The sequence below is a fragment of the Lepidochelys olivacea genome, assembly GCF_965140295.1.
Source record: "Lepidochelys olivacea isolate rLepOli2 genome assembly, chromosome: 2".
NCBI lineage: Eukaryota > Metazoa > Chordata > Testudines > Cheloniidae > Lepidochelys > Lepidochelys olivacea.
In genome coordinates, this window is record NC_140412.1 from 217,903,651 (window position 1) to 217,931,473 (window position 27,823).

General features: G+C 39.0%; 1 protein-coding gene across 2 annotated transcripts; it reads right to left on the reverse strand.

The window, feature by feature from the left end:
* Positions 1-372: 372 nt before the first annotated feature.
* TMEM106B (transmembrane protein 106B) lies at positions 373-27,823 on the reverse strand. 2 transcript variants are annotated; one of them, XM_084619962.1, is made up of 8 exons: positions 27,695-27,823; positions 20,531-20,752; positions 14,139-14,202; positions 11,595-11,754; positions 9,586-9,726; positions 9,447-9,496; positions 7,323-7,376; positions 373-6,295 (listed from the first exon to the last, which is right to left on the reverse strand). In XM_084619962.1, the coding sequence occupies exons 2-8, from the start codon at positions 20,748-20,750 to the stop codon at positions 6,157-6,159; spliced, it is 828 nt and encodes a 275-aa protein (XP_084476088.1). In that variant the 5' UTR covers positions 20,751-20,752; positions 27,695-27,823; the 3' UTR covers positions 373-6,156. The 2 variants fall into 2 exon arrangements, with proteins under 2 accessions (XP_084476088.1, XP_084476087.1); XM_084619961.1 differs by lacking the exon at positions 27,695-27,823 and adding an exon at positions 25,197-25,217.

Consider the following 27,823-nt stretch of genomic DNA (forward strand, 5'->3'; position numbering starts at 1 on the left):
TCAGTATATTTTAATAAACCATGTACAAGACTTATTTTGAATAAGTTTTATTTTTCATTTCCTTTAAGTTATTGTTCATACACTGGTGTTATAGAATTTTTCTTTATCAACTTGGTAAACTAAAGCATAATGGACAATGTGTATTGTTTAGCTTTAAAGTAATCCAATTTAGCAATTATGTTTCTTTTAAAATAAACTAACAGGTAAAAAAGTAGATCCTCAGGCTCATACAGGCTTGCTGCTAGAGAACCTCAGATGTACATACAACACTATGAAACTTAATCCATTAATGTATGAAAACTCAAGACATGAGAAAATCAATTTTATTAGAAAACACTGGATTGAAGTTATTAAAAAGCTACAGGATCCAAGTTTACTTTCAAAAATTAACTTTTAATAGCATTCTTTCCACGAGTGCACAATTCCTTTTAAAATTCCCATTATGAAGTCCCTTTCAGAACTTTAAACACAAATAGTGATATAACTTAATATTCCCCTCAGTTTACTAACATTTTAAGACAACTGATGCATGTCCAAATACACTGACATATGAAAGATTTACCATGCTTGATCAACTGAATGCAAACAGATTATATTTGCCACACAATTACAAAAGCAACAGTTACAGCTTCTATATTACAAAAATAGTTATCACCTATTAGCATCTCTATACATATATTTAGCAATATGCATTTTCTGTACAATGAACACTAATAGTGGTTAAATTGGTGGAAAATTACTTATTAAAACAAAATTAAAGGACTCAGTAATTAAGTGGCTTAATTAATAGATAATGTAAAATCTTTAATGTCCAATAGACAACTACACCAAAACTGCAGACTTGTTCCCCATCATCAACCATGACAAATGGCAGTATAGTTACCGGTGCACTACCAATACCTAAAGCAGTGACCCAGCATTTTAATCCAGGCTAGGGAATACTTTCTGGTATTCACAGATCCCACACACTGGGGCTTGTTCTCTGCTCTCCACATTTCTTACCAATTAAGAACTGTTTCTGACAGATAATGATGGGTTCTTGATAATCTTAAGTACATCCATGTCCCAAGCAGGCCCATACAAGAATAGAATTCCATGGCCAGCAGAAAAAAAACTACTATTTCTTACCCTGTCAGTATAACCAATTAACTAAATTAGGGTTTAAGGGTTTCCCAAATGAAACAGTGTATGATGTTTTTGTAATGCATCTAGTTGTTACCATTCCAGTGAGCAAGACAGTTCAAGACTGACCTAAAAATCATTCTAAATAATGAATACTATTACCTTTAGACCTCTTATCACACTAAATTCATGTTTTTAACATGCTGAATAAAAAGTCTATTAGTTACTTATTATCCCAACACATTTCTGATTAATACAGTTTAAAGAAGGTAGGTTTCCCCTTCTAGAAAAGGAATATATCTTAAAGTGTTGCCAGACATGTCATAATTTAAGTAAAAAATAATCCAAACTACTACAAGTGTCAACCAAGGGCCTGATCCTGAAAACCTTACTATGTAATTAACTCTTGCACATTAACTAGTCCCACTGAAGTTAACAGGAATATACACATAATAAATGGGTTGTGGAGTCAGGTGCCAGGTTATTGGCAGACAAAACTTACAAAATGTTTTCTGGTTATAGACTTGTTACACACATTTAAGAGAACTTCATGTTATATTTTTCAGCTTTTAACAACGGCAACTAAAAACATTTTGCCTGTAACACACCACCTCCAAACATCTCAATCATTTCACCCTTTCCAAGGACATATTTCAGTAATCAGCTGGTAGCACTAAGTCCATGATGAAAATGTAAAGCCTCGCTGGTAAGTAGTCTGCTCTAGTCACTGTACAGTAAAAAACAAAAACAATGTTTTGAATTATACTACTATTTAGCAGATTACTCACTTGGAGAATTTCAAGGACAGTTTGTATCAAAGTTGATCAGTGTGTGTGTTAAAATAAAGTTGCTAAATATAACAGCAATGTTAATATTAAGGTAATACACACATCAGAAGTGCATTAAAACTGTCAAACTATACTGCATAGCAAATTATTAAAGCACACTGACCTCCACATTACAATTTTTAAAAATTATGCAATCTTCTACCAAAGAGTCTCCAGATGAAGAAACAAGTTACAAATGTGGTGGAACATCTGGAAGGCATTTTTTTCCCACAATTCATGAGTAACAATGTATCATGGGCTCTGTCTTTCAGAACAAAAGTTGCCTTTGGAATTCCTCTAGTGTGTATTCAAGCAGCAGATCTCCAGTGTTTGTAGAATACTTTTTTCTTTTTTTAAACATTTTAAATTAAACAGGTTCAATTTTTCTAGTTAGAAACAGATCAAAGTGTCTAGTAGCTTATTGACCTAACATGCCATGCAGTTTACCACAGCATAAATTAAGCTTTTAGTTTTCTAACAATGAATATATTTGACAGTTATGTTTTAAAAGCACATTTTCTGTTTAATGTCATAACTGCACATAATTTATTATTTGTATTACCATAGTGCCCGGGATCCTGGTATTTGACCAGGACTGCTCTGTGCTAGGTGCTGTACAATCACAGAATAAAGAGGTGATCACTGCCCTAGGAAGCTTACATCATCCCAGTCATATTTCAATAGAGTTTCTATTTTAGAGTGCAACAGATCTGCTACAGAATAAAAACTAAGAAAATGCAAGTGACAAACTATACCAGAGATATTGTTTGCATTACAACAGTGCAACTTTAAAAAGAAAACGTCTTACATTATAGCACCAAGTTACAAATAAGTTACAAGAAAATTACACAAACATTTTGGGAGAGTGGGGAGTCCAAGTTGCAGTTAGGATATTCATCTTCCTCAGCTCAAGAGGATTAGGACTAATTTCTAGGTTTCCTCAAGTGCAACCAAACAGTTGGGATTAAAAGAGTGGATTTTCAGTATAATCTGAATTTCTCTTTAAAAAGTTAAATACATGTAACAACATAAATGAGCCTTAAGAAGAAGAGATCAATCCAGTTAAGAGTAAGTGTATGGGTCATTTTTAACCAAATACATCTGGTATCAGCTGTTCTAGTATACATTTATATTAGCCTCTCCCTTCACCCCCACATCGCAGTTCCAGAGTCATTTCCAAGCTAACACATTCCAATGGATACAAAGTAAGCACCTTAATTTAAATTGCATATCATCTCCTCAGAGACTTTGTGGCCAAATAAATCAGCATTTTACAAACCAAATTATACAAGGATATGCTTCACTATGGACCTAATTAGTAGCTTTTGGGGCTTCTATGAAAAGAGAATGCTTTCCAACCTACGTTTCTTGTACTATTTCAGGCCCTGATTCTGCATAATAACTCGCTCATTAGCCCCTATCATACACTCAGGTAGATCCTTTTTCAGAATCAAGTCCATGAAGAACTCTACATTTTTGTCATCTTGAACCAAAAGTTTCTTAGCTGGACTAGCCTAAGGAAAGTAACTAGCTTTTACACAGATGTATTACCACTGACAGCACTGTTCACAGAAAGACAGATTTTATTAATGGATCATTTTCTCAAAATAGCCAATACCAAGAAGCTTATGTAGAAGTAAAATTGATTAAGAGTTTCAGTCTATTTCTGAACCCACAGTTTTGCTCACGGAATGTTTTGCACTGTATCATTGGCAGGTTGTAGCCTTAAATCTGGCATGGCCAGATCCAGAAAGAAATAAACCATGATTTAGGGAGATCCTGCAGTGGCAAAGTGCTCTAGAGGTGGTAACTCTTACCACACACTACTCTCTGCTGCTGGCACAGGGGCCTGGCCAGAGCCTCTCTATATCCCAGTCACTGGCTGAGAAATCAGCCCTTTTTAACTGTCAGCAGTTAGCTGCTCCACACAAATACTGGTACAAGCTCCGCACACAGCCATCTTAGTATCACCAATCACCAACCTCCACCCCAGGCATGCTTTGTTACTGCCAGCCATGGTCAAAGACTGGGCATTTGCAACTAAATGTTTATGTATATAAGAGCACTAGGTTATATTAAGTTCAGTAAAACTTTTTTGATTCGGATTTTACACCATTTTTCGAGTTTACAACCCACAACCAAAAATATTTTTAAGGCAGCAAAAGTAACTTGGTGTTGAAATGCCAGCATTGTGTCTTCTGGTTCAGTGTGAACTGACCAGCACTATTTTACAGAATTGTGATGATTTAGAGTCCAATAACGCAAAGAGATATAGGCAGGCACACCTTCGCACCCATGCAGAACCCTTAGCAGGACCGTCACTTATAGCAGAGTAACTTTTTCTTTTTCTTTTTTTTTTTTAAATTAAATTGTGAAGTTTAGCTCCATATAACAAAAAATGTGAACAAAAAACAAAATTACATTTTTAAACTTTCAGACTATTTCTTAACTGAAAAGTTACCTTTAGAATATAACACTACTGCCAATGAACTGGATTCGTATTTCTAATATCCTATGTTAGAAAGATATGGAAGCATTAAAGCGGCAGTACCTGTTGTTTAAAAATACTGTTCATTTTAATTTAACAATCTAACCACTCAATAGCACAGTATACATTAACCTGTCGTTATCCAATTTAGAACTAACTAAATCAGGATTCTTTTAACTAAACTGAAGACATTATTTGGATTGAAGTAAAAGAACAAAAAAGTGTTTTAAAGACATTAAAAGTAGTCTCCAAAAATCAAAGAAATGTTAAGATTAAACATAAATTAAATTATGCTCCTCATAAGGTGAAATGCACAAGCACACAGTTCTGCGGCCAATTATACCTGGCATTCAGTGACACTGAAAACATTTACTCAGGACTATTTTGGTTTGTTATCAGAAAGTAGCCACATCTGAGTTCTTGTAGTTTAGTGTTTGCATAGGTACTTGCACTTTAAAATAAATAAATAAATAAAAAAGTCACTCTCCAATCTCATAATGTGAAGTGTGACAGCTCAAGAGGATTTGGGCAACTACTGCTTATTCAGTCGAGAGAGATGTTAACACTGACAAGTAGTTTAGGTACACATTCTTTATATTTCAAAGCAATTATGATTAGTTATATTTTCAGTTTACACTTAGCTGCCCAAAAGCCAAATCTAGATTTCCTATGTATACTGTTTAAGTGATTCCATGTAAATTTGAAAGTGATACACTTGTACACCAAACTACTACTACAAAAAAAAAAGGGGGGGGAGGGGAATGGTAACTTTATGCATTTTATATTTTTCATTATCCAATAGAGACTTCAACATTCTTTAACTAAGTGATGAATTTTGCAAAGCAGTCATGAATTTGTGTCATATGCATGATTCATTTTTAAAAATATGAATGTAATGAACATTTTCCATAACTTCCCATCCTGGGACACGGGCAGAGAGGAGGTAGAAACAAAAACAAATGAACAGTAGCCAACTTAACACCAGATCCAAAATTCCACATTCAAGGAAAACAAAAACTTTCATTCAAGTCAATAACAGTTTTGTTTGTGCTTAAGGAGTGTGTGTGTGGGCGGGGGGGGATAAATCAAGCAGTTAACCTGTAACGGAAGCATATCTAAAACAGAATTCCTATACAAAGAAAGCTGTATTGTCGTAAGTTTACTAATGCATTCTCAAGTTACCACATATGCAAGACATATCCAGACACTCTAAAGGAAACCGGTGACTTAAATAGAAGCCTTGATCTGTACTACTGTGTTATAGTTTCATTTCTCAGTAAATAACTTTTAGCTTATATATTTATTCCTCTCTCACAAATGTTCCTTAGTGACATTGTTTCATCTATACAGCTAAATATATGCACATTTACTTTAAAAATCTTATAGCCACATTGTGCTGTAGGCAATAATCCAAGCTCTCTGTCTAAAAATTTAAGATGCATTTTTTGTAATGAAACAATCCGACAGAAATATCTACATATCATAAAAGTAAACAGAAGGGGAAATACACTGTTCAACAATTGTGGCTATATACATTTTGCACTTTTCCTCCTCCCGCAGATTGTATTGTAAGCGAACAGACCCTTCAGGGTTGCTAAACTTTACACACACACACACCCCTTTTAAATAGTAGCAAACCTGATCAACGTTTCTACTAAGACGAAGTCTGGCAGCAACAACAGCCATCTTTTTCTTCCTGCATCATCCACTCTGCCACTTTTACTGTGGAGGTCGAAGTACGTTTAGATATTCTGACTGGCCCATTTGATAAGTCGTGTTTCCACCACAGTCTACATACTGGTATCTCTCCTGGGATATTTGTTCAGAGTGGCCAAAGTAAGAGGTCGTCACTGTCACTCTTAAATACAGACAAAAAGAGAAGAGACGATTGGTTTGTAAAGGCTACAGAAAAGGAATTTGTGAGATGATCAGTATTTTAAATCAGATATACATTTTCTTCAAAAAAATTTTAAAACAGTTTATATAAATATAAGCAATTTTTATTTCACATTAGTGGCTAGCTAAATTTTAATTAAAAGTTAATATTGTACTACATGACCAGAGCTACTATTATACGTGACTACACTATACTTGGAGAGGATGGTGAAACCAATGAAGCGGTATCAATTTACCCTAGCTGAAGATCTGATCCATAAAACACACTCCTAGCATATCCTGTTGAGTTTTGTGTTTTAAAAATAGTCATGATGGACTGTATTCAATGTTATTAAGACAAAGTGTAAAAGCCCAAACTTTGATCTATTTTTTTATTATCTGGGTGCAAAGGAAAGGTAAATATTTACATCCAAACCATCCAAATATTCAACACCTCTGGTCTTCACACCAACACAAGAAACTGGCAGCAAGCTTGAAAACAGAGACAATGTATACAGGTGGAGAAGAGATGGGTAAGGGACAGTTTCAGGTTTAAACTATAAAACCCAGTGAGACTTTCGTAATTTTTAAAATTAAAAAAAAAAAATACTATAACCCTGCCTGCAAGTGAGCATAACTTATTTTAAAGGCTTTCTTAAAAACTAATTTAGCAAATATGACTTATCAGACCAATGGTCCTGGAGACAAAAGGTCTCCGGTCACAGAGCAGACAGAGCACTGGCTGTGCAAGTTTCATCACCCTTCCAGGCTCCATGTTAAGGCAAGATCACATTTACACAGCAAATAACAATTTCTTAGAAGCTGAATCATACAAAGGAACGATGACCCATTTAGTAATTTTAACACATTATAAATTAGAATGTTTATTCATTTTACATAGAATATATTTACCCCCATATTTAAGAACATTGTAGATGAAATTTTTTTCAAATACACTGAATGGCTTCACTAATTACTTTTATGCACAAATACAAGTGATCCATACTTACTGCATCATGACTACTATGTTATGCACTTTAATAGATGGCAAGGTACAGTAATCACTGAAATAACAAAACCAGAATTAGACTAATCAAGTGGTAAGATTTAACAAGCTAAAATACTTTTTAAATAACTAAAATTCTAATAGAGAGGATATTTATGTGCTCCTTGGTCTTTAAAGAAAACTAAGTATGAAGAGCTGCTATTAATGTAAATTAACTATAAAATATTTTTAGTAAAAAGTTGCTACAAATAGAGCATATTGTCATCTTCTCTACACACAAATCCCTTTTTTAAGTTTACATGCAAAAAGTCATTCTATATAATTGTAGATTTTTTTTTTCCTGTTAACTGCTTTTTAAAGTGAGGAAAGGGAAAGACTGTATTTTAACAACAAATGTTTAGTCATAGGCTTGCAATTTAAATTTAAATTTCAAGCAGGGGATAGCTGGGCTCTGTAACCAATAGTTCAATTTAAATCTCAAGATATGGGCAAAGAAAGCACAACAGAAAAGCCTCAACACATCACTAAGGCTACGTTCACACTACAGCTTAAGTCAGTATAAGTTATGTCACTTAGGGGTGCGAATAAACTGCTCGCCTGAGCTACACAAGTTACACCGACCTAAGCTCTGGTGTGGACAGAGCTATGTCGGTGGGAGGGCTTCTCCTGCTGATAGCTACCACTGCTTGTGGGGGCTAAAGTAACTAAGGGCTTGTCTACACTTACATTTTATAGCACTCTAACTTGCTGGCTCAGGGGTGTGAAAAAAATCACCACCCTGAGCGCAGCAAGTCTGAGTGCTTTAAAGAGCTAGTGTAGATGGGCTCCCAGCGCTGGGAGCCGGGCTCCCAGCGCTCGGAGCTTATCCCCTCGTGGAGGTGGACTACCAGGAGCGCTGGGAGACCTCTCTCCCAGCGCTCACGCGCGACCACACTCGCACTTCAAAGCGCTGCTGCGGGAGCGCTCCCACCACAACGCTTTGAAGTTTCCAGTGTAGCCAGGCCTTAAGTCAAAGGGAGAGCTCTCTCCTTTCAGCTTAGAGTACCTCCACTAGCAGCGATGCTGCTGTACCACTGTAAGCTCTGTAGTGTAGCTAGCCTAAGATTTCTGCCGGACTCCTGGTGCAAAGTTGCAAGGGAAAGAGTCAACAAGGTTGGCAGGCTTTTTTGATTAACTCTTTGTGCCCACCCATTTTAAATTTGGACATTAAGAAACATGAACAATAATTATGGCAGTAAGATTCCGAGCTAAGTTATGTATTTGAATCATTAGACTTGTATGTATTCTTTTAAAAAGTTCAGAAAATACAAGTGTTTAAGCATTTGTAAGCTAATTTCACATTTATTCTAATGTTTATTAGCAATATTTTTTTTAAATTTTCTCCAAACATACCAAGACACTAGTTCTCATTGAGTACTATGGCTTAGACCCTGCAATTGGTGTCTACAGTTGTATCAAATTGAAACTTTTTTTGACTGTGTATGAATTAAATACAAAAAGCTCATCTGAAAGATGTTCATGGACAAAAGATTCTTCATATTATGGTAACAAAAAGGGCAGAGTTAAGTTTTACCAAACTACAAAATTCAACTGAAATTTCAACCCAAATACATTTCTTTTTTGAAGTTATAAATGAACAAATGCTTATAAATTGTCTCCTCAATTGCAACCACAGGAATTACACCATTGTACATCCGTAGTGACATCCATAGTCCAAAGAGGATAAATATAAGGGATATAATCCCTCATGTTTGCATCATAAATCAACTCCCAGCCAGACAGTTAGTTAGGAAAAAAACCTTTTCTTGGAGCAGATTACTGTAAATTAGTCCATTACAAGAATTCTGGCACCCTTCTCTGAAGCACTGGGTGCTGGCTAATGCTAGAGACAGGAAACTAAAGTAGATGAACCAGTGGTCTGATTGACTACAGCAATGCCCATGTTCCTGTCTACCATTCATAAAAAAGCAGTATTTGCTTTACTACTGTATATTTAGTAATTCCTAATCCAAATATAGCACAAGTACAGCAATGTGGTAAATGTTAGTTTTTAGTGGGCACCATATATAGCATCATTAGTACAATGTTGTATACACACACACACGTATTTTAAAAGTCAAACACTTACAACATGTAGCTCATTTCATCCTGTATGACTGTGGGCACCATATAATCAATCTGGAAAAAGACCCCAACAATAATTCAATGAAATGATCAGAAAACACAAGATCAAATATGGCTCATTTCAAAAACATATCCACATTTACCTGCTTCATATCCAGTGGACCAATGTTGGTGATATTGTTTAGCCGGGCCTTCCCGATAACCGTTTTTGAAAACTGAACTTGGGCTGTAACGTTTGCCACTTCAACAGAATAATAATTGTTGTTTGTTATATTTAGGGTGTTCTGCCATAAAATAAAATAAAATAAAAAGAGAACTTTAGAATTGCCCATCATGAGTTTCTTGAAAAATAACCATTTTGAAAATTGTTGAGTAGAAGACATTAAAGTGTCTCATATCAAAGTGAAATAGTTGTATAAATTATCTTTTGCTTTATCTAACTCTGCATACTTTTCTAAACATATTATCTAAACAGTTACAGTGTTTCTCAAATGCAGCCATCAGGGGCTTTTCTTGCGGCCACAACCTCCTCAGCTGTGATGGAGGGGTGGGAGCGAGAGGAAGTGGCAAAATAGCGGCCCTTCCCTGTTGCTCCTGGATGGACTGCACTGTTGTTGGTTACTGGGGCTGCCAGCAGGGGTTGGGCCTTGCCCCGCTCTGGAGACACCTGGGGCACAACACTGGAGGAGGAGCAGGCAATTGGTGAGTTCCCCGCTTTCCCGGGGTGATGGGGCTAGACTTTGGGCTTCAGCTAGACTTTGGACAGGGCAGCAGCAGGCCTGTTGCTCCAGCCTCATTGCTTCAGGCTCCAACCCCGGGCTCTGTCCCCTGGCCGTGGGGCTTTGGGAGCCGGCCACAGGGCTTCAGGTTCCAGCCCCTGCCTGCCTCCCCCAGCCACTCACCCATCCCATCACCCCAACCCAGGTTTAATTTGTCCCCAGACTTGCCAGGGCTGAGTAAGGCTGCTGTGAAAAGTGATATTTTTAAATAAATTACAAGGATTTGGACATGTATATGTGCATATTTATTTGTTTTTCCTAAAGCTAATCAAGTACTTTAGGGGAAAAAAATATGAGAGCGGCTACCAGCCAAAGTTGGTGGCCACACTCCGAGTCCACCAAAAAATTTGTACTGAGAACCAACATGTTAAAACATGTTTTAAAACACTAGGTAGCATCTGGTGAAGGCAGAGACAGTGGTGTTTTCACAAATGTTAATTAATATTTTTACTAAATCTCATTTCTTATAGGATAAACAAGGTCTTAAATGGCAAGAATGTGAGTGTGGTAGAAGTATACCCAATTTTCTCCCTTGCAATATCTGTCAGCTCATTAATTTATGCAGGCCGTAACAGGAAATTCACTTCTGTTCACATAAAATGAACAACTGGGTTTTCAGCAAAGATTCCAACTCCATGAAAATTTGTGAGAGAAAGGAAAACTGAATCTACTTTCCCAGTTCACAGGAGAACGTGGATCTGTAATGCATACACTACATGGGGAGCATTTAGCTATTGTATCCACAGAGTAGCCCCTTTTCTTAGCCTCCTTCCAGCATGCTGCCACCTTTGCACCAAATTATTTAGAGCCATCCCTGTTCACTACTCTATCCAATTCAGCATGCTGGTTCTAAACACTTACGATACTTACATTTTAGGTGGCCACATTTTAAGAGGTATCCACCTCAACAGTTGCAATCACCTTGTATATTATTTTTAGTGAAGTACAGGTATAGACTTAAGGAAGGCGTATCTTTCTGAATAGTAGACCTAGAATCCTGGCACACCCTCCCAAAGCAGATCAGGAAAAATCCCAGCTTCTACCTCTAAGTCACACTGTAAGACCTCTACTGTTCCCCAAAGATCCAGACCAGATGAAAGTCTCACAGTAAACTTGAGGGTAGCAGCCCATGAGTATGCAAACTGGAGAGAGAATTTGACCACCTGAACAGTTGTCACTATCTTTATAATCCACATAAAATCCCGTTGGGGTAAACATTGTCATAATGCTTACAAATAAATGATATACATTATGTGCCTAGTAAAATTCTATATAATAAAGCATTTTTGACTGGATCCATACATTGTGTTTTAAGGGGAAACTATTTACACAAGTTTACTGTTCACTTTACCACAATGTTCAGATTGTCTTACCGTAATATTTAGATATATTATGCGCCTACTTGTTTCATAACTGACATATACGGACTTCACTCCAATGTATTCGACATCGATGGAACGAGGAAATAAGAAGAACACAGCCAGCCCAGAAAGGAGTAAGCATACAATTACAGAAGCAGTCACATAAAGTTTTCTGGAAAAACAAAAACAAAAAAAACGAAAAAAACCTGTTAATCTAGTGATATTACCAACAAAAGTGATTTGTTATAAAATTCAAACCGCTCTTTTCCTATAGTTTATTTTCTTTTTAAGTATATAAGCATTCCTCTGTAAAATCAAGATATTTAATCCAGTCTGTCTCAATCTTTCACTCTAACTCCTTAAATTCCATTTAAGCTGAGAGCAATTAAACTGCATATTATATTTAAGAAAAATATTGGCGTATAGGTTAATTTTGCTTTCAAGTAGAGTTCAATTATGGAAGTAATTGATGTAATTAGTGACTCAAACTTCAACAGATATGGATGCTCTGGTCTAAAATTTTTAACCTTATTCTGGAGCCCAATTTAAGAAAAAGACCTCAATCAAAAAATACTCTTAATTTGAAATAGAACCCTCAGAACTGAGAGAGCAAGGAAATCAAATTCTGAAATATTGTCATATATGAGAATGAGGCTCCCATATGCCTTTCAAGGCACCTTATCTTACAGGAAAAAATATTTTATACTAAAGCTAAATAGTAATGCTACTAGTTTGCTTAAATGTCTGTTTAACTAAGAACTGTGACTTTTGGTTTCTTGGGGAAAAAAAGCAAACCCTATGAAATAAAGCCTTGTAATACGGCTTTATAAAACTGCAAATTTGTTCCAAGTTTTGGACAATAAACAATTCTTCAGAACTGACCTACCATTGTACCATATCTAGATGATTCTTAACCTCACAGTATAATCTTCAAGTCCTCACAATTAAAGTTGTAGAATGTGACAATTTTCACATCCCTATAAAAATGGTATCGCCATTTTTCAGTATTATAAAATGAGTGGTATACTTGCAAATAAATGAGTACATTTTTAAAAAAAGCTACAGCTTCAGTAAAACACATTAGTGTTGGAAATCAGAACTTGGGACTGGTTTAGCAGAGAGATGACAAACCTAAAAGAATTATAAATATCTCTCTATTCACTAATATTTCCATGTACTTGTTAATAATTGTTATTATTGCTAACATTACACTGTTGCCAAATTAAGTATTGTAGGATTTCTAATGTCTGCTATACATGAAAATAAAAGTCTATTACAGAAAAATCCAAAACATTTTGGTCACTATCATAAAATACATCAAAAATCACTAAGGTTCAACTGATTTAACACATAGGCAGATCTAATAAATTTAATAGAGAAAGCAGCAACAAAAAAGGCTAGACCAGAATGATGAGTTTACTGATCCTTGACACTGGATGACCAAGAATCTATCTAAAGAAATATATAACAGCAATTGACTTATTTGACAACAGTGGGCCAAATTCACTGCTGAGTTAGATGCGACAGTGAAGTACTGTCTCCTTATGGCGGCAACGAATCTGGCCTTTTGCCTTCAGGTTAAAAGCTACTTTGCCCTTTGTCTAGAGCAGAGGTGGGCAAACTACGGCCCGCAGGACAGTCCTGCCTGGCCCTTGAGCTCCCAGCTAGGGAGGCTAGCGCCCAGCCCCTCCCCCGCAGCCTCATTCAGTTCACCGTGCCACCAGCGCTCTGGGCGGTGGGGCTGCGAGCTCCTGCTGGGCAGCGCGGCAGTGTGGCTGGCTCCAGCCAGGAGGTGCAGCTGCCAGTCCTGCTGCTCGGAGCAGCATGGTAAGGGGGCGGGGAGCGAGGGGGTTGGATAAGGGGCAAGGAGTCCCAGGGGGCAGTTGGATGGGGCAGAGGTTCCAGGGGCGGGGGGCGCCCACAGTCGGCAGACCAGGAACATGGAGGGGGGCTAGATAGGCGTGGGAGTCCCAGGGGGAGTGGATGGATAGGGGTCGGGGCAGTCGGGGACAGGGAGCAAGAGGGGTTGGATAGGGGACGGGGTCCCAGGGGGGCAGTTAGGGGCAGGAGTACCCAGGAGGGGGCGGTCAGGGGACAAGGAGCAGGGGAGTGTTGGATGGGTTGGTGGTTCTGGAGGGGGGAAATCAGGGGGGCGGGGACCAGGCTGTTTGGGGAGGCACAGCCTTCCCTACCCGGCCCGCCATACAATTTTAGAAGCCCAATGTGGCCCTCATGCCAAAAAATAAGTTTGCCCACCCCTTTGTCTACAGTAAAGGCTACTGGATTCTCAAGCAATATACAGCCACAGTCGTCTAAAATGTTAATAATTCAATATAACTATAGCCCAAAAGATATTGTACTGCATTATGCACTGTGCTACAAAATACCTTGTTAAAAAACAAGTTTTTGTGCTACCCTGCAGCTCTGTTAATGTTTTGAGAGTTGGTTTAAACAAAAAAAAAAAAAAAATCTATATTCTGATGCTAAATGTGATGCAATTTATCAGCAAAAGAAAAGTTCATCATTTCATACATTCATATTCTTACTGTAACTTACGTTCTTCTTGGCCTCAGCCTCTGATCACTGTATGGAATCAGAGCCACAAGCTGGTTTTCCTGCCCTACAAATATACAAGAACAATTTTCAGAAATATCTTTAGGTGGACTTAGTTATCTCTAAACAAAAACAGTGCAAACAGCATTTTCCAGCAGAATATAATGGCACCTCATGATGGATTTTTGTTTTTAATAAAAAAAGACAGTAATTAAAACAACATTTTGGAAAGTGTCCTTAGGTATGGAACATCTCTTCATAGACTACACAAAAATCCTTTTAATTTCCCGTAACAGAACAATCTGTGGGTGTATTAAGGGACATGTGCTTTTATCTCAGAAGAAAAAAGTTAAGAAGCAATTTTTTGACAGGGCAGCGAAACGAAATACTGGTTTCTCTGGAAGACAATTATTTGTATTGCATTAGTCACCAAAAGCACCAAACAGAACTAGGGGCTCATTACACTAGATGCTATATGAACTCATGGGAATACTAAGTACAAGCAGGACTTGCATAGAAGAGAAGTTGAAAGTATGCAGGTTATTTAATGTGAAAGTTGTACAAGCAGCAGGAGAGGAGATAAGGCAGATGTAGCAACACAGCATGTGACAATAGTTGGTTAAAGTGTGGAGCCTAATCACAGATATCTAAATATTAACGGCACCATTCAGCTCAAACATAGCTTTTGCGATAAGGTATTGCAAGGGGAGGTTAAAATAAGTTGAAGCACACTGGTTTCCTGTCCACACCAACAGACCTCTACATTTTTTTTTATGAACCCACAGCCTCTTCTCTGCACAGTTTTCAGTTATAGACTCATGACTGGGTAAACAAAAACAAAGCCACACAAAGTTTCCTCAGAGCACAAAAATCTGTGTGTGAAGAGCTAGAAACACGGTAAAAGGTTTGAGAAAAAATTCTGGAATATTTGTTCTTGTTTGAGAGAAACCGAAAAAAATAGTCATGTGATTGTTTAAATATAGTCTTCAAACTTTGTGAAAAAAAGTATTGTAGTGCTACTTTTATTTTTACTCTGCGTTGTGTTGAACAGCTGCATTTCGCCAAAAGACAAGAAACAAATTCCATATGATTGCTACAGTTTAACAAAAGCATGAATCCAAGTAGATTGTGCTCGTAATTCCAATTGTGAAATATAGTCTCCTATATTCAAAATTTTGTTACCTATATTGAAATCTTATTTTCTAGCATACTGAATTTTAAAATACCAGTTCACTCTATTAGCCAGTTCTAATGAAAATATTTTATTGCAGACTTTCGTTAATTAGTTCACATTTTAATATTTAGTATGAGACATGCAAACCAAATAAATGGTTTAATAAGTCACCCTAATGCAAAAATTGAATAAAGGTATGTTTAACAATTTTCTATTTTGATTTACTAAACAAACATTATATATTAGAAACATCTTCAACTTAAGTGTTATCTATTAACATAACACCTAGTATTACCATAACAGGATGATTAAAAACATTTCTATTTAATTTGTTTACTTGAAATATTTGACAGCCCTTTGTATGGGTCTTTCACATGGCAACAGGAGAGAAAAAATATATGGTTGTAAAACTACAAAAACAGAAGGACACAGGCCAGATGTGATGCCTAATGATATTAAATCTTTTAGGTTTATGTAAGCCACTACACTGATACTGATATTAGTTGGAAATTACATTGTCTTCAAATTTGTTGCTATTTTTTAAAAAATGATTTTTTTTTTCAATGGTTTTGGAGCCTTTCCTCCCAGAAGATTCTGAAATGCTTCACAAACTGTACTTGAACAAGGACTTCTAACCAGTACTGAAATACAGCTCTCTCTGGAGTAGAATGTGGCAGCCGTTCTATGCCAAAACAACATTTTACTCCTGGGGGAATTCTGCACCAAAAAATTAAGAATTCTGTGCACAGTATTTTAAAATTCTCAAAATTCTGCATATTGTGGTGTTTTGACAAAATATAATCATGCCCATTTCAATTATTATGGTAATTTATTTCTAAATATCTGTCAGCAAGTATATCAATACAAACCAAAAAAAAAAGAATCTGGTAATTTTTTTTTGACAAATAGTTTCCTTACTAGGCATATTAATACAGAATTTTGAATAATTCATTTAAATTACAATGCAGAACTGTATTTCTTGCACCCGTCAGAAGCACTACAAAGGCTTGGGGGAGTCAGGGGTAATGGAGGAGCTGAGGGAGGAGGAAGGAGCCTGGAGTGAACCTGGAGGGTTGCTGGGTATGGGTGGGAGAAGTATGGAACAGGGGTTTTTTGGGGGGTGGGGGAAACTGTTAGGGAGTTGGGGAGCCTCCCCCATGCAGACCCTGGCTGACCCCAAGTCTCTCCCATTCAGACACATATCTGCTCCGGCCCCACACCCCCCAGCCCCACGGGTTTCTGCAGTCTCCTCCACCATCCCCATATATCCCTGCAGCCTCCCCTCTTCAGTCCCCATGTGGCCTTGCACTTCCACTCACATTCAGCCCCTGGCTCAACGTTGTCACCCCACTAGCTCTGAGCCCAAGCCCCAGTCTCCCCCCCCCCCCCCAAGCCATTCTGAACAACAGTCTGTGACCTGCCCCAGCAGCCCCATGTGTCCCACTCTGTCTGTCCTAACTTGGCTCTGCAGGCAGGGTTCTGTGATGAACTTCTACTCCTGGGGGAATTCTGCCCCACTGAGCACTCACAGAATTTCTCCTCCCCCCTCCCACCCCCAAATTACATTATGACCCACAAGTGTTGCAGTTCTGCCTTTTGCCCACTAGCGGATGTTGTGGTGCCAGAACAGTAGGCTGTGTTCATGCTGCTGGCTGTTCTGGCACCACAGTGTCCTCTGGTGGGCGAAAGGCAGAACTGCAGTACCTCTGGGGCAGAATGTATTTTCTGTGGAAAAAAAAGTTCTGTGGGACACATGAATTCTGTGCGTCCACCGTGGTGCTGAATTCCCCCAGGAGTAACATTTTTATGAGGGGAAATGAAGACTAATTTGTCAAATTAAAGATGCAAGAGTAATTTTAGGAAGATTATACTTTGCAAAAATAGAATTTGATCAAAATGGGGCTAGTACACCTAACGCTGTGTCTTCTATAGGAAAAAAAGATGAGCTAACACATGGTAATATGCTAGTGACGACAAGTTATAATTTTCATGCATATTAGAAGGTCAGGGTAAATCCTAAAGGGAACATCTAAAACTACAACTTTCTGGTCTTCACTAAGATTGTACCTCCTGTTACCTAACACACAGTAAGAACTCTAGTGTCATCAAAAAAGTCTTCTACTGAAGAGATGGATTTTGCTTTGACATGAGCATCTACTAATCATTTGACCAGGCTAACTAGAATTGGTTTTAGGATTGAGGCTGAACATTTCTGTAAAATACACCATAATAAAGGGTTCAGAGTAACAGCCGTGTTAGTCTGTATTCGCAAAAAGAAAAGGAGTACTTGTGGCACCTTAGAGACTAACCAATTTATTAGAGCATAAGCTTTCGTGAGCTACAGCTCACTTCATCAGATGCATATCGTGGAAACTGCAGCAGACTTTATATATACAGAGAGAATATGAACCAATACCTCCTCCCACCCCACTGTCCTGCTGGTAATAGCTTATCTAAAGTGATCATCAGGTGGGCCATTTCCAGCACAAATCCAGGTTTTCTCACCCTCCACCCCCCCACACAAATTCACTCTCCTGCTGGTGATAGCCCATCCAAAGTGACAACTCTTTACACAATGTGCATGACAATCAAGTTGGGCTATTTCCTGCACAAATCCAGGTTTTCTCACATCCCCCCCACCCCCATACACACACAAACTCACTCTCCTGCTGGTAATAGCTCATCCAAACTGACCACTCTTCAAGTTTAAATCCAAGTTAAACCAGAACATCGGGGGGGGGGGGGGTAGGAAAAAACAAGAGGAAACAGGCTACCCTGCATAATGACTTAGCCACTCCAAGTCTCTATTTAAGCCTAAATTAATAGTATCCAATTTGCAAATGAATTCCAATTCAGCAGTTTCTCGCTGGAGTCTGGATTTGAAGTTTTTTTGTTTTAAGATAGCGACCTTCATGTCTGTGATCGCGTGACCAGAGAGATTGAAGTGTTCTCCGACTGGTTTATGAATGTTATAATTCTTGACATCTGATTTGTGTCCATTTATTCTTTTACGTAGAGACTGTCCAGTTTGACCAATGTCAATAAATAGAGACTGTCAATAAATAGAGACTTGGAGTGGCTAAGTCATTATGCAGGGTAGCCTGTTTCCTCTTGTTTTTTCCTACCCCCCCCCCCCCCGATGTTCTGGTTTAACTTGGATTTAAACTTGAAGAGTGGTCAGTTTGGATGAGCTATTACCAGCAGGAGAGTGAGTTTGTGTGTGTATGGGGGTGGGGGGGATGTGAGAAAACCTGGATTTGTGCAGGAAATAGCCCAACTTGATTGTCATGCACATTGTGTAAAGAGTTGTCACTTTGGATGGGCTATCACCAGCAGGAGAGTGAATTTGTGTGGGGGGGTGGAGGGTGAGAAAACCTGGATTTGTGCTGGAAATGGCCCACCTGATGATCACTTTAGATAAGCTATTACCAGCAGGACAGTGGGGTGGGAGGAGGTATTGGTTCATATTCTCTCTGTATATATAAAGTCTGCTGCAGTTTCCACGATATGCATCTGATGAAGTGAGCTGTAGCTCACGAAAGCTTATGCTCTAATAAATTGGTTAGTCTCTAAGGTGCCACAAGTACTCCTTTTCTTTTTGCATAATAAAGGGTACAGCTTAAAACCAGTTTGTGACAGCTCTAGATAGAGAATACTTAGCACTTTAAAAGTGTTTATATTTTCAAAGCAGTGTACACCAGGGTACTTGAAGGTGCATGAATATTTTTTTAAACCAGAATGCTGAATTTCAATAGCACTAGATATTGGACTTTGCCCATATTCTCACATTATCTACTAGCTAGCAAGAAAATCTCCAAGGAATGTCAGGTAGAAAGGATAATACCACCATATGATGAAGTCCCATTAACTATTTCACTCTCCTGATCAAATATACCTTTGAGGACCTTTGCAGCAATACTGTCAGGAGCTCCAGCATGCACAGACAAGGGCATCCTCTTTTAAGGAAAGTAGAAGTAACAAGGGGCATCCAACAATGCAGTCACAGGAGAAAATCATTCTATGTCCAGAAACACAGACTACCTATTTAAACAGATTTTCCCAAGCCACAACTGATGTTTACTATTCAATGCATGCAAAATGCATGGCTTTCAAAAAAACCTCTTCTTGTGGTATGTACAATACACAAAAGCATAACAGCCTGCAGAGAGCTGAATCCCTCAATTATGATTTTAAAAAACAGAATACAATGTATGTTGAGAATTATTGATGGTACTATTTAAAGAGGTCCAACAGCCTTCTCAAAGGCACAAAAGGCTGCTTTTTAAAAGAGAAAGAGAAGTAAAGCTTTTAACACAACATGCAAAAGACATCTAAAAGGAAAATGCTCTATCTGCTAATGTAGTTTCCGTAAAGGCCATTTTTCACAAGTATTTGTAGGTCATTTTAAGAGGTGTAATCATTTAAGGTACAGATTGTCTAAGCAAGAATTACGCCAGACTCTCTGTACGACAGTTCCTTACCATAGTCAAAAGACCATATTATACCTACCCTTGCCTAAATTTCTCCATCTATAAAATGGGAACTACACACTATTTACCAGTTATAAAGAGCTTTGATATAATTGTTGACAAAAAGTTATTGTATAAAACTGCAAAGTTAGAATTGTTAAATGTTTGGGACCAATATGTATGATGAAGTACAAGTTTACACATCAATCATCAAAATTGTTACTTCACAAAACTAATCTGACCATTTTTGTTAAATAGAAATGTATGCTGAAAACATTTAACAGAAAAAACAATCAGAAGATCGTATACTTGATGGACAGTTAGAATTCTGAATTGAATCACATGTTTTAAAAATAAAGGTTAGTGAGAACATTATTAAAATAATATTCTTAAGGGTGCAGGCTCCAATTATCACAGTGTATATTCCAGTGAGAGACCTCATACAATGTCTCTCTGTATAACTCTGCCTAGTCATTTCAAAATAGTTAAGGGATAAAACACCTAGACACAAGGAAAGTTAAGAGCCCATAAGCACGAGCAAATCAAGGTTAAAATCTTGCACTGATTTTCTCTGATACAAATATTAAAAAGGTAATTTATAAAATGTTGATTCATCGCACTCAATCTGACTGTCTTGGTGGTGCAGAAATAGAAGAGAAAAACAAATTTCAATTACAGAATTGTAGCTATTGGATGCAGGGTATTAGTTTCATTTACAAGGAAATATGCTTAATTTTATCTATAACACCTACCACGTGGAATTCTCCCTGTTCCCTGGCAAGTGGGACAAGTGACACTGTCTCTTCCTGTAAATTCCACATATGGGAACTGTGACACATCCCCATTTCTTCCATCTTCACTATGGGATTCAGAGTGAACTAATCCATTCCTCATGTTTTCAGATGCCGTACCTCCATCATAGCCATCTTCCTTACACGTATGTAAAGGCAGGTGAGAAAAGGATTTCCCCATGTCTAATGGTAGAGAAAGTTAGAAGTATGTTTTAGGAAAAACAATCAAAAATGGTTTACTGTCTTCTGCTAAACCTAAGAGGCACTATTAATACTGCATTGCTTAGGAATTAAAAGAACCCAATTCATTTGGAATTCATAATAAAATGAAGTCAGAATAAAACAAGATGAAATCCGAAATTAAACAGCTGACAATTAACAGAGGTCACTTTGAAGCTCTACAGCAGAGAAGTCAAACATATAACTTGCAGGATCCACCCAGCCCTACACTTGTATTTATATGGCACACAACGTTCAGATCGTCCAGAATGGCAACTTTTTTTTTTTAAAGTAATATTTGCAACTAGGAGCACTAAAAGGAAAAGTTTCCAAATATAACTGAGCATAACTGTTGCAGTCATATCTGCCTGAGTATGCAAATAGCCTGTAACAACAACTAAGAAGTGTGAATGCCCCTAGACCCTATTATCCTAACTGGACATCAACTCTAAAATTCAATTATAACATTTCAGCAACAACATTAATTACTTCAGTGCTGATCATTTTAGCAAAAAGAACAAGGAAGGAAGTGAAGCCAAACGCCAAGGAAAGTGGGATTTAGGAGCTGCTGCACGGAAAGAAATGTAAAGGGGAATAACCCAGGAGACAGAAGAGAAGAATATAGGCAAGGAAAGATGAGAAAACAATGGCAGAGACAGAAATCATGACAAAGGGGAGAAGAGCTTCCTGTTCAGCATTGCTGAATAATAAAGTACTACATAAATACCTAAAAGTTTAGTTTTCACATATAGGCCAGATTCTGAAAAGGATCTCTATCCAAATATCCCACTGACATCAGTGGGGGATGGTGTAGATTAAGGGGGAAAATGGAGTCCTAAATTTATACCCCAACCAACAGAAAACCAAATGTGGAATTTGGCCCTTTACAACAAATCAGTTTGGCACCCTTAATCTACAGCCTTTTACTCAGCCTGCTTTTCAAATCAACACTACAAGAGTTGAAACCCCAATTTTGACCAACTTTAACATTTGTATGACTGGGTGGACCATGTCATCCAGATTATAATTACTTACTTTAAAAATACTTCTAATTAATCTTTTTTAAAAAACAGCTTTTGGAAAAAACTTTAAAAAAAAATGTTGAGCCCTCTATCTGCAGCAATGCATAACAAATCTGTATTCCAAGCCTGAAAATTCACTCACCAGGGGCAACTAGGGAACTTTGCTTGAAGAGACAGGAGCCAAAGACATCACTTTCTACAGAATTTAACATTTAATTATTACCTAAATGTTTAGCCATTATTATTACAAAAATGGCTCTAAATCATTTTCCATATATAAAGAAAAGGAGTACTTGTGGCACCTTAGAGACTAACCAATTTATTTGAGCATGAGCTTTCGTGAGCTACAGCTCACTTCATCAGATGCATGCCGTGGAAACTGCAGCAGACTTTATATATACACAGAGAATATGAAAAAATACCTCCTCCCATGTTTCCACGGCATGCATCTGATGAAGTGAGCTGTAGCTCACGAAAGCTCATGCTCAAATAAATTGGTTAGTCTCTAAGGTGCCACAAGTACTCCTTTTCTTTTTGCGAATACAGACTAACACGGCTGTTACTCTGAAACTTTCCATATATAAGGCTATCTTCCTGTATCTACAGACTGTGTTAATGCCCCCAACTGGTGCTCCTAGCTTTCTAATGAAGAAGATTGAAATGGAAAGCTATCCCTGGAATCCTATAGGCATGAGTGAAACTGACAAGAATTGCATCATTTTCACTCTTATACTGGTCAGGAACCCTATAAACAGCTGAGACAGACAGGGGAGATATTCAAGGGGGTGGAGGATACAAAAACAGAGGTTAGGAGATTGGTAGAGTGCTACGGGACCCTCAAACATTGCAAATACCAGGAAACAGTGAAAGGGGTAGAGTAGTGAAGGCCCTCCACTTCCCTGTTGCATCCATCAGGAGGCTGAAAATTAGATGGAAAGGAAAAGCATATTAACTTCAAATTTCTTGCAGTCTAGGGATAGAGGAGTTTTCAAGTTTCACACACTTAGAAAACAGAGGCAGATATATATTATCCCTCTACCTCACACCCCACCAAGCACGGTACAGGAAGATAGCTAATGAGCAAGGAGAGGAGTAAAAGGGCATGGACTTCTCGCCAGTACATTAGTCTCAGCCCTTGCTGGTGGTCCCTACTTTCTGTACCAACCTCTAACTGGAATAATCCTCTAAATCAGGGGTGGGCAAACTTTTTGGCCCAAGGGCCACATCTGGGTATGGAAATTGTATGGCAGGCCATGAATGCTCACAAAATTGGGGGTTGGGGTGTGGGAGGGGGTGAGGGCTCCGGCTGGGGATGTGGGCTCTGAGGTGAGGCCAGAAATGAGGAGTTCTGGGTGCAGGAGCGGGATCAGGGCTGGGGAGCTGGAGGGGGTCAGGGGTGCAAGCTCCGGGTGGTGCTTACTTCAAGCATCTCCCGGAAGCAGCGGCATGTCCCCACTCTGGCTCCTACGTGGAGGCATGGCCAGGCAGCTCTGTGTGCTGTCCTGTCCACAGGTGCCGCCCCTGCAGCTCCCATTGGCCATGACTGCTGGCCAATGGGAGATGTGGGGGTGGCGCTTGGGTCAGAGGCAGCATGTGGAGCCCCCTGGCTGCCCCTAATCATAGGAGCCGGGGGACAGGGGGAGAGGGAAATGCTGCTGCGTGGAGCGGGGCAAACCCCAGACCCTGCTCTCTGGCTGGAGCTCGAGGGCTAGATTAAAACATCTGAAGGGCCGGATGCGGCCCCCGGGCCATAGTTTGCCCACCCCTTCTCTAAATAGTGGGTGTATGGCTATGCTCCAGGCTAAACAGTAGGAGTATTATGACTGCAAAAAAATGACTCCAAGGTGAAATAATTTGCAAGTGTCTGTACCTTTCTAGTAATAAGATTATATAATCTACCACTATCAGTGTGGATAAAAATTAATGTTTAAAAAAAATCTGATTTTTTTTTAATTTAAATCGGATTTTTTTTGATAAAAAGCTTTGAGGGAAAAAGCTATCTAAAAATTGTTTTAAGATACAGTATAGCTCAAAGATATCTCATCATGGAATAGGGATTATAAATCCTAATTCTATAGTATGAGACAATATATTCATGTAATGTTTAAGAAAAGTTTTGTAAATGAGTTCCAATAGTTCATGCATTAGGGACCCAGTCTTATGGGGTTCCACAAGTTTATGTATAGATTATTTAGGTTAATCTTTCTATCTAATCAATGGGACTCAGTGCTCAGTCTAGAAGATACCATCAGAGATGCTTAGTTTTGCAGTTCTCAAACTGAGGATTTGTCTCCCCGGAGGTAACATGCTTGTTAACAAAAAAAAAAAAATGTTTTAAATAAATAAATATATAGAGGTGAGAAATACCAGACCTCAACTCTATTGTCCCTCTGCAAATTTGCATACACAGAGTCAATCCCTTACCTCTCTCTAAAAGTGCAAAGTTTCAAAAAGTTCAGTGAATAGAAGATTGTTGGGGGTGGAATAGATCTACACAAGAAAAAGAAGTCTTGAGATAAATGTGAGAAGTGAGGGACATACGCTTGTTGTGTTAAAATATTATAAGTTTGCCATTGAAGAAAAAAGTCCAGAATATGCAACGTTGTTTTAGTTAAATAAAACAATTTAAATGTCTGTCCAGTGATGTTCTCCTCCTAATACAGCATGGCAAGAAAATCCTCCAAATATTAATGATTAACCTGTTGAACTGGAGATAGTTCACCTCCCAATGACTTCATAAATATCTGCTTCAATTACCTTTGGTGAATGAAATAACCAACCATTTCATTTTCTGATATAGCTGTAAAACTAATGTGAAAAGTTTTCAAAATAAATCACTGTTTAAAAATGTATAGTGTGTACCTTCTAAAAATGAAACCTACATCTATCAGAGTTGTGAAGAATATGTATTAAGGTTATAACAATCAACAAAAATGCACTTTTATGTAGAAAACCATGATTAAATTGAGTCTTCCTGACTAGTGATTTAAATCAAATCCACCCTGACCACTATCAATCTTTAATGCAAGGTAGCACATCTACTACCATGACTTAGATTACAGTCTTCCACAGAGTTTGAAAAACTCACTAATGTGCAGCTTGATCCTGCACAAATTATTTAGATAAAGCTCCCATTGAACCGAAAGGGAATTTTGCTTTAGCAGGAAATGCAGGATCATGCCATTAATTTCCACTATGGTACTAGAGAAAAAAATATCTAAAATATAAAAGAACTCCATTCCTGCAATTGTACAATAAGGTGTCCCATATAGAATAAGTAGTATTTTGAGACCTTGCATGCGTTCCTTTTGTATGGACTTTTCATATTATTTCAATAGGTGGTAAAACCTACTGGAAAGGACAGAAAAAGGTCATACATTACTTACACTGATATCTTACTGATGGTCCCAGCAGCATTACTACATCATTACAGTTGGGTGTACACAGACATTTGCTTGAATTAAAAATCATGAACGTGTGTCAATATTCATGACCCATTTTGTTGGTTTTAGCAAGTTATTCATACACGCCTAGTTTTAGTCACAAGAAAATTCATGATAACGAAACCTACTCATATGGGTATTCTTTCAACCATTTTGAATGTGCTTTGAGGATCTGGGCATGATCCAATAATGGAGCTGAAATACCACACAACTCAAATGACTAAAAACACAAAGCATATTGTAAACAGAAAGCATCCACAGCACAAGCTGCAGCAAGTAGTTTGTGAACAATTTATAGACTGAAATATGTTCACACAAACCATTTAAATAACAAATTTACAATAATTTGACAGCAAACACAGAAAGAGTTTCTAATTCACTAAATTATTCACTGATTACACAAGATGGCTCTGCCCCTCTGTTGTCATCAGTCCACTTAGAGAGTTTTATGATTCTGCCAGAGCCTTGGAGCCTGAGTTCTTTAGGTCAGGCAATAGAGGTTATTGCCTACACTGCAGCTGGAAACATGCCCCCACTCAGAGCAGGTAGACAGGCTCACACTAGCACTGCTGGAGGTACTGTACTAAAAATAGCAGCATGGACATTGCACCATGTGCAGTGGATGGGGCCAGTCACCTGCCTCAGACCTGTGCCACAAGGTCCACACTTATTTTTAATGCTAGCTCAGTCAGAGCAAGTGTGAGTCTCTCTGCCTATGCTGAAAGGCACAGTCTCTAGGTAGACATACCCAGGGGACCATACTTTTAGATCCAGAGGACCTGGATTAATCCCTGCAACTGTTATTCTACAACTGCAACTAATTAGAAGATTCAAATGCCAACTGTAACTGAAAACTACCATTCCATCTATAACTTAAATATTTACACCTCAAATCTATAAACATCAATTCTGAATACCCCAATACAATGGGATTTAAAAAACCGTAACATTTTGTAGATGAGAATACAGAAAAAAAGCAATTAGGGGAGCTGCCTGATCTCAAAACTACACAGCAAACCAGTGTCAGAACCAAGATTAAACACATGAATTCCTGGCTTCTAATTTGTAGTCAATTCCTTAGACATAATACTTCTTAGTACTACACTACAGCCTATATCAGCATAACTTATGTCACTCAGCAAGTGGTTTATTCATGCCCCTGAGTGACACAAGTTACACTGACATAGGTGTTCATATGCACAGCACTATGTCGGTGGAAGAGCTTCTCCCGCCAACACAGCTTATGCCGCTCATTTTTTAATGTCTTTACCAGCAGCACCACTGTACATATAGACATGGCCTAAATGGATGCAACTTTTCTTTTAAAAGACAAATTAAAGGTGGAGTTCTTATTTCACTCTACTATACACAAAATTAAAATGCCACTCTAAAAAAGCAAACAAAATGATAATACACCCAGTTTTAAAAGCCATTTTATTGCAGTTGCCTGCTCTATCAGCTGAGGATTACTAATTACTATTACAAACTCTCCCAAGATATAAAAGGTAGAAGAGGAAAAGAGACATGACTTGGTATTCACAAGTCTGTTCAGCCTGGGTAGGCACCTCTAATGACGTGCAATATACAAGCTTTAACAAACTCCTTGTCAAATCCCCGCCTTCAGCTATCCACTAAGTACACAGCAAAAAGTGTTGCAAGAAAACACTTGAAACTTGGGACCTTGAAACTTATGTGGCGTGTGGACAAAACAGAGAGATAGCCCTCAACGCAGACAGGGCCTATAGCGTGTTTACATTTGAATCCCACAACCCTCAACAGTCATAGCAGGAAGCAGGAGGTTTAATTTCACCAGAGACCTAAATAACCAGCTGGTGGAGACCTCCCCACAAAACACACACATCAAAACCACAGCATGACAACACCATGCCTTAGCTATCCATCCCACCTCAGCACACAAGTCGCCCCCCCCCCCCCATAACACCGCTCCTGGGCCGCAGGTCCCACCTCAGCACACACACGCCGACACCCAGGTCCTGCGCCACCCATCCTACCTCACCATACAACTCCTACCCCCACCCCCAAGGAAATACTGATATTGGACCACACATCCCACCTCGGCCCACAACCCCCCACACACCCCCCGCTCCTGGGAGGTTGGTCCCACCTCGGCCCACAACCCCCCCTCACACGCGCACACACACACACACACACACACCGCTCCTGGGCCGGTCCCACCCCGGCGCACAACCCCCCGCACGACAACACCGCTCCTGGGCCGCAGATCCCACCTCGGCGCACAACCCCAGCAGCGCCCCCCGCCCCGGCCAGCAGCACTCAGTGACCCCGGCCCACCAGGCCCCGCTCCCACCGCCCAGGCCACAACAGGATGGCACGGCCGCGCCGCTCCGCCCCGCTAGGCCGCCCCGCCGGGATGCCCGGCGCCCCCTCGGCAGCACCGACGATGGCCGCCGCCCTCTCACCTCCGCGGCCGGGCTCGGCGGCTCGCTCGAGGCAACTGGGCTGCGTGCGCGGCAGGGCCCGGCTCCCGGCGGTGGGCGAAACGACGACGCCGAGCTCGGAGCCCGGATCCTTCCTCAGCGAGCGCAGCA

What these genes read in the sequence shown, in the direction of transcription:
- TMEM106B (XM_084619962.1), bottom strand. Translation starts at nt 20,750, where the DNA reads ATGGGGAAATCCTTTTCTCACCTGCCTTTACATACGTGTAAGGAAGAT. An exon ending in GATGAAATGAGCTACATGTT is followed by an intron (nt 7,377 to 9,446) that starts GTAAGTGTTTGA and finishes TTGTTATTTCAG; the next exon opens with TGATTACTGTACCTTGCCAT. An exon ending in AACATAGTAGTCATGATGCA is followed by an intron (nt 6,296 to 7,322) that starts GTAAGTATGGAT and finishes TCTGTATTTAAG; the next exon opens with AGTGACAGTGACGACCTCTT.